This window comes from Oncorhynchus nerka, linkage group LG13 (genome assembly GCF_034236695.1).
Source record: "Oncorhynchus nerka isolate Pitt River linkage group LG13, Oner_Uvic_2.0, whole genome shotgun sequence".
In the NCBI taxonomy this organism is placed as follows: Eukaryota; Metazoa; Chordata; class Actinopteri; order Salmoniformes; family Salmonidae; genus Oncorhynchus; species Oncorhynchus nerka.
Window position 1 is genome coordinate 16,303,264 of NC_088408.1, and position 8,366 is coordinate 16,311,629.

At 42.4% G+C, this 8,366-nt stretch overlaps 1 protein-coding gene across 1 annotated transcript; it reads right to left on the reverse strand.

Annotated features, from left to right (window-relative positions):
• Nucleotides 1-3,892: 3,892 nt before the first annotated feature.
• Nucleotides 3,893-5,809, reverse strand: LOC115140445 (B2 bradykinin receptor-like). The gene has a single exon (XM_029678775.2). The coding sequence runs from the start codon at nucleotides 5,731-5,733 to the stop codon at nucleotides 4,732-4,734; it is 1,002 nt and encodes a 333-aa protein (XP_029534635.1). The 5' UTR covers nucleotides 5,734-5,809; the 3' UTR covers nucleotides 3,893-4,731.
• Nucleotides 5,810-8,366: the final 2,557 nt, after the last annotated feature.

The window sequence follows — 8,366 nt, forward strand, 5'->3', positions numbered from 1 at the left end:
AACATACTAGCCTGAACAACAGTGTGTTGAGAGACCTTGGACCATAGATGCCAGATATCAAGTTTTGTGCAGATCGGTAATTCATTGCCAGAGGAGTAGCGTTTTAAGTGTTTTTCACAAAATTCTAAATGGCGGAAAATGCATCATAGTGGACTTAATGTGTCCTTGAGGCAAATGTTGTCCTTGTGAGGAGAGGGACCTACATACTAAAACAGGACTCTAGCTCAAAAGGGAAGAGTGTCATGACCTTTCAAAGTTTGCATTTTCAGTCACTTGTTATAGCTCCACCATGTAGCCAATTGGCATGGTATTGCATGAGAGGGTGTGGCCCATGGACCTTGACCATCATGCCATGTTGGGGTGATCTAGGGCTTATCATCTCACGATAATTTGCATGTTATTTTATTTTCCTGTATAATAATAATGAACACCAGCAAATACAATAGGGTTTCACCAGCTTCCCTGCTTCCCCCCAATAATGTGGTTATTATTATTTCCAGGCCTGCATCTCTAATGACAGCATCATGGCAGACTCTTCCAACATCATTATTTGTACATTATAATACAGCCCCAAGGGAGCATAGGAGGATAGTATGTTCCTGGTTAGCATGTGAAGAACATAAGAACCTAATCATAGGCATATTGATGGACTGTGGAAGTTTGCTTATCCGAGTAGCTCAGTACATTCTCATACAATGAGCACCCGAGCAGTGGATTCCAATACATGTCTATGGGGTGTCGTGCTTCTTTAATGTAAATACATTTGTTTGAGATAAACAGTATTCTGCCCTAATTAGAAGTGGTTTGAATGGCTTGGTTATCCCTCAATATTATACGTAGGCCCAAGCATGCATGGCAATCTGTGCCAATTTCTATTAGACTTCTTTAAGGCCATGTTTAATGACTGCCATTGGCAGGGCCAGAGTGCCCATTTTACAGGAGCCCGACTGACCCTTTGCAGAACTTGTCCATCTGTCTGGGAGCCAACGAGGGCATGCAGTAGCAAACCTGCCCGCAGGACGATAAAGGAGAAAGAACTTTCTGGTAATTACTCCGTGAAGTCCTTTAAACAACTTCCAGACAACTCAGAGGACAGAGATGTTTCTGAAGGTTCATTGAATTCGGAGCATGTTTCATGGATTGTATCAGAGAGTGAGTCCCACAGGTTTGCTGTTTATGCTCATACAAGTTCTCATTTTTAGAATAACATTCACTTTGAAGGGGAAACATTTGAGAGGATTTAGGCTGATAAATGTGTGGTTATGACTTTGAGTTGTGTGTGCATTTGATCAAATAAGGACAATGTTTTGGTTGGGTTCATAGAGGGGAATACTGTAGCCAGAAATATTGTGAGCACAGTGTGGTCTGAAACAAGCTCATTGTTGGTGCAAGCAAAGTGCTCCATATATCACCGTTAGGAGCTGCCATAATAAATACTAGTCTGTGTCAACAGTACACATAGACTACTGAGAAAAATAGCTCTGTTTATTCTAACACGGCATGGATTTATTTATGTCCTCACAGTATATTGGACAGCATTTTGATACATGCAAAAGCTATGAAAGTAGTTATGAAAATGTGCGATATGAGTTGATATGCTATATGATATATATAAACAGACATATTTTGTAAATTTATGTAGTGAGTCCCTATGTGTGTTTTGACCTTTAAAATTCCAATAAGGAACACCACCTTGTTTTCCTTTGTGCAATTAACATGTAAACGCTTAGTCTGAATATGATCCTTTATAGCATAGTTGATATTTTTACAGATTTTATTTTGTTCATTTCATGAATGCATTTCAATGTAGTTATTAGTGTAGTCTGTGGTAACATACTCATCTCTGGTGGCGACCTTCAGAACTGCTGTCAGATCCAAGTCCATCTCCACTCATCAAATCAAATTGTATTGGTCACATACACGTGTTTAGCAAACTTATTGCAGTTGCAGCGAAATGCTTGTGTTTCTAGCTCCAACAGTGCAGTAATATCTAACAAGTATTATCTAACCATTTCATAACAATACACACAAATCTAAAGTAAAGGAATGGAATTAAGAATATATGCACTCTGGGTTGACATCAGGGTCATGCTTAATGGCGCATACCGTAGAAACACATGACAAATATCTGCATTCTTATTGGACACTTTCAAGTAGTACCGCTCCGTTTCACTCTACTTCAACAAGATTTTTTGAAAGTACTTGTCAGGATTTGGCCAGGGTTGTTCCGGTTTTGGTCACTAGATGCCCCCATTGTGCTTTTTGACCCTTTTGTTTTCCCTTGTTCCCAGTTATTATTTGCACCTGTGCCTCGTTTCCCTTGATTGTGTTTAAACCCTTAGTTTTCCTCAGTTCTTTGCTCTGAGTTTGAATGTTGGCACCCAGCCCCAGTGATGCTGTGAACATTTGTTACTCCAGTTGGACTCTCTTGTGGTCCTCTGTTTTTGTTCTTGTTTATTTATTTTTTGATTATCTTTTGAGGCTTTTTTTCTGCTGTACCTACCACCTTGTGGATTTACCTTCGTTCTCTTGGAATTACTTTTGATGTTGTGGATTTATATTTTTGCCTGAAGAACTTTCCTTTTACTTTATTAAAACACCGTCCCAAGTACTGCTGTGTTTGCCTCATCTTCTGGGTTCTGCCGACTATTCGTGGCTCAGTTTGCTAAGTGACTGTTTCTCACACCGGAGACCCGGGTTCGTAACCGGGTCCTGACACTACTGAACAGAACCCAGTTTATAATCCAATACAATACTAGATGCCCTGAGGGAGCTCATTTTGTTCATGAGTTCCTTCCATAACAGTCTAATTGATAAACCCATAGCTGTGAGGCACAGCGAGCCCCAATAATGTGGTTATTATTATTTCCAGGCCTGCATCTCTAATGACAGCATCATGGCAGATTCTTCCAACATCATTATTTGTACATTATAATAAAGTATGTTAATGGCCAGTGTGTCGCCCCAAGGGAGCATAGGAGGATAGTATCTTCCTGTTTAGCATGTGAAGAACATAAGAACCTAATCATAGGCATATTGATGGACAGATCCGCCTCCTCACCATTATTGTAAGTTTCCTTATCTGAGTAGCTCAGTACATTCTCATACAATGAACACCAGAGCAGTGGACGCCATTATATGTCTATGGGGTGTTGTGCTTCTTTAATGTAAATACATTTGTTTGAGTTCAACATTGTTCCGCCCTGATTACAGGTGGTTTAAATGGCATGGTTATCCCTCAAAATGTTATGCATGCCCAAACATGCATGGTAATCTGTGCCAGTTTCTGTTAGACTTCTATAAGGCCATGTTTAATGGCTGCTATTGGCAGAGCCAGTGTGCCCATTTTACAGGGGCCTGACAGGGCCAGTGTGCCCATTTTACAGGGGCCTGACAGAGCCAGTGTGCCCATTTTACAGGGGCCTGACAGGGCCAGTGTGCCCATTTTACAGGGGCCTGACAGGGCCAGTGTGCCCATTTTACAGGGGCCTGACAGAGCCAGTGTGCCCATTTTACAGGGGCCTGACAGAGCCAGTGTGCCCATTTTACAGGGGCCTGACAGGGCCAGTGTGCCCATTTTACAGGGGCCTGACAGGGCCAGTGTGCCCATTTTACAGGGGCCTGACAGGGCCAGTGTGCCCATTTTACAGGGGCCTGACAGGGCCAGTGTGCCCATTTTACAGGGGCCTGACAGGGCCAGTGTGCCCATTTTACAGGGGCCTGACAAATCCGGTGCAGAAGCTCTCCATCTATCTGGGAGCTAACGAGGGTATGCAGTAGCAAGCCTGTCTACAGGACGACAAAGGACTAAATACTAGTCTGTGTCAACAGTGCACATAGACGACTGAGAAAAAGAGCTCTCTTTACTCAAACACGCCATGGGTTAATTTATATCAACACATTATAGTGTACAGATTTTTGATACATACAAAAGTCATTTTTATGCAATACATACATATTTTCAGCAGAATTGTTAAGAAATATGGAAGGTTAAACCATAACCTCTTTTAATTTAGTGTCCAAGAAGAAAAATGAACATGAGCTTTTCAAAAGACAATATTACCTTTTACATTTCAATTAGTCAGCATGTCCCATTCATAGTCTTTCTCTAGGATAATAATTTAACATAATAGCACGCTCTATAAAAGTTAAAAGGGGCTCTATGACAATCAAATACTTCCTAGATCACATTTAGATTAATCTTCTACACCAGACTGTCATTATTTAGCGCCTTCATTACCACATAAATAATCTTTAGGATCGTGAACCCGAATGGAGTCTGTAGCTATTCATAATAACTCTACATAAATCAACAAATTAATTACAACAGGAGTTCGATAAAGCTAAGGAATATTGTAGACAGCCAAACTGCCTATTTGCAGAAATAAACCTCCTGATGATTGGGAACAGATGTCTGCCGGTAATTACAAGTTAAACGAAGACAGAAGTCAGCTGTATATCCCTGGTCACTTTTTCACCTCATTTGATTTCTCAGCAATAACTGGCAGAGATCCACTCAGTTTCAAGACAGAACATATTTACAATAAGCAAAACCAGCTGAAGATGAAATGTTTCAGTCTGGATCAGTTCTTTCAGAGGACAGACGGATATCCAGACAGACTCTTGTCACGTCACAGTTTGCTTCACAAGTTGTGAACATTGTATCCTTTGAGTGGCCAGTCTTCCACTGGAGGTGAAATTTACCGTCAGGAAATATTTATCCGACAACATTCACTTTAACATTGTCCCGAACACTTCTTTTGCCCTCTTCCTGAATTGTCTCCCCACAATGACGTACAGGAAGGGGTTGATGGTGCTGTGGGCGTACGCCAGGTAGGTGGACAGCTGTATGGTAATGTCCAGAATGTGACCCCAGAGGCATCCTGGCGTGACTTGGAAGTAATCCAGCGTGTCCAGGAAGCGCACTACCTGGTAGGGCGTCCAGCAGATGAGGAAGACCGTGAGGACAGTCAGGACCAGTTGTGTGGCCTTCCTCTCTGACCTCACCCCGGGAGTTTTTCTGATCTGACCGTCTTTCAGACTGGTCACGATGTGGCGGCTGCAGTACGACACCACTATCACCGGAAGTAGGAACCCAACCACGTTATTGGTAACGTTGCGCTGGATCTCCCAGTCCGGATGGGGGTAGGCCAGGACGCAGGCCATCACCCCAGCCTTGGCCACGTATTTCACCCTGCGGAAGACCAGGATGGGCAGACTCAGCAGGAACCCCACGATCCATATCCCCAGGCAGATGCGTTTGGCCCAGGCCGCCCTCCGCAGTCGGCTTTGGAACATGGGCCGGACCAGAGCCAGGTAGCGATCGACACTAACCAGCACCAGGAAGAAAACACTACAGTAATAGTTCATGGAGATGGCCACATTGACCAGCTTGCATATGGGCTCGCCGAACTCCCAGTGGTAGTTGTTAGCGATGGTGGCGGCCCAGAAGGGTAAACAGGACACCATGACCAGGTCTGCAGCCGCCAAGTTGCCCAGGTAGACATCAGCCACGGTGCATGGCTTCCTCTGCAAACAGAAGACACAGAGGACCAGACCGTTGGCCACTACGCCCACCACGCTGAGCAGAACCATGAAGACCGGCTGGTAGGAGGAAAGCCAGTCCCAGGCTGCTGTGTAGTTGGTGCAGTTATAGGGGTCCAACTCGGTCCAGTCCAGCTTTGAGTCTGGGCCCTCAGTGGGGAAGAGACCCTCGGTTGTGTTCAGGAACATTGGGAAACTGGATGAAAATGTTTTATCTACGTATTTTCTCAATGTTTTTTCACGTTGGAACAATCATTGAACTGCAACATCCTTAGAAAAAAGAGACGACACATGAGAATTCACCAGTGGAGATTGGTGGGAGGAGCTATAGGAAGAGGGGCTCATTGTAATGACTGGAATGGAGTTAATGGATCAGAGTCAAACGTGCGGTTTCCATATGTTTGACGTGTTTGATACCTTTCCATTAATTACATTCCGGCGATTACAATGAGCCTGTCCTCCTATAGCTCCTCCCACCAGCCTCTGGAACCCACATAAGGAGTGTTTCCTGCTCTCTCTGGTCATACCTATTACTTTTAACAGCGGAAAAGTGAAATACTGGACATGAATAATGAGAAACAGATACCGGCATAATTTTTCACTGATGCTCAGGAACCCTGCAAGTCTGCTAACATTAAGTAAACCTGGATTCATTCTGACAAGACAAACACAGTACTGCCATGACTTGTAAGTTAGTCCATTACATAACTGAAACAATAGCACATTAAAAAACTGTTCAAATTAGCTCAGACCTCTGTTTAGCTTCTGTGTGCTCCATGTTCATACAATACTCATTTTCCTGACCATAAAAATGGCCATGACATTATATGTTGAGGTGTGTATCCACATTTTTGCTATTTCTAACTTGGATCTGTTACAATTCAACCACTTCAAATCATCTCTCCTTCTCACATTCTTAGAATAACTTGTTTTCATTTGGCCAACATTTTGTAGGCGCCTCATCTAATACACTTTCCGAACATAAAACATTGTCGTTAATCATTATGAATGATCTTTCCCCTTTCATCCTTTTCATTCCATGAAGATGCCAATTGGCTTTAATGTTAACTCACCTTATCTCCAGAACTCTGTGGTCTCCTTCCTGATGTACACGTCCTCTGTGTTCATTCCCCATGTATCATCACCATGAGCAGCTCTCCTCAACTGAAGAGTGTTCTGAGAGGATGAACACTCTTATTTGAGCCGAACACAGATCATTACAATGTCGTCACTCTGCCCTCAAACAGAGACCATTTTTTTCTCTATGTAAACCTAGTTCTTTCTGGCTCACTGAACAAAAATATAAACACAACATGAAACTATTTCAAAGATTTTACTGAGTTACAGTTCATATTAGGAAATCAGCAAATTGAAATAAATTCATTAGGCCCTAATTGATGGATTTCACATGACTGGGAATACAGATATGCATCTGTTGGTCACAGATACCTTAATAAAAAGGTAGGGCCGTGGATCATAAAACCAGTCAGTATCTAATGTGACCACCATTTGCATCATGCAGCATGGAACATCTCCTTCACATAGAGTTGATCAGTCTGTTGATTGTGGCGTGTGAAATGTTGTCCCACTCCTCTTCAATGGCTGTGTGCAGTTGCTTGTTATTGTCGGGAACTGGAACATGCTGTCGTACACATCAATCCAGAGCAACCCAAACATGCTCAATGGGTGACATGTCTGGTGAGTAGACAGGCCATGGAAGAACTGGGACATTTTCAGCTTCTAGGAATTGTGTACAGATCCTTGCGACATGGGACTGTGCATCATCATGCTGAAACATGAGGTGATGGCGGCGGATGAGTAGCACGACAATGGGCCTGTGCATTCAAATGGCCATGGATAAAATGTTATTTTATTGTTCGCAGCACAAGGTGCACCTGTGTAATGATCATGCTGTTTAATCAGCTTCTTGATATGCCACAACTGTCAGGTGGATCAATTATCTTGGCAAAGATTTAATAGAATTTGTGCGTGTGGAACATTTCTGGGATCTTTTATTTCAGCTAATGAAACATGGGACCAACACTTTACAATGTTGCGTTTTGTATTTTTGTTCACTATATTTGTAATTTAAACCACGACCCACTTACTTTCCCTTGGAGATATTTAATAAGAGAAACATTTACAGTAGTAATGTTTTGCAAGTAAACTGCAGTGCGCTAGAGCCACACAAGTGCGGGCAAGTCCATTAGAGAGGATAACATGTTTAGAATACATTTATTCAGAGTTGAACATTCTCCCGTATTAGTTGATTAAATCCCAGGATACAGTATTTCAATTGGCTATGGAGCTTGTCTCAGGTCTCTTTTCACCACTCATGCCAGATACATTTTACAGGGTAAACTGAACATGAAATATACAGTTGAAACACACTGTGTAAAGTATGACACTTTCTGTCATGTTTATTGGAAATTCAGTTGAAAATTCAGACTCTCTTCCCAACATCAGAAATTAAACCGTTTCCACAGAAAACAGCCATGGCTAGGCTATAGGACTGTATTGCACTAAAGCAACTAGTCATCCAAATCTTTATGGACCAGTGGGAACACTGACCTTTGAATCCCCTGAGACTCTGGGCTTTTTCACCGTAATCTTGTAAAGTACAGCCAGCAAACCCCTGATGTAATTTGTTTATCATGTTCGTACAGAAATGCTATTAGATTTGGGGAACATAATTATAAAGCCCGTCATCGTCCTTAAGGTGTTTATGTTATGACCTTGGCCTGCATGTTTACTTAGATCTTGGTGAAGGGTCACTCCAGGGAGATTACTTTCCATCATTTCTGTGACAGCTTAGCTTTTTA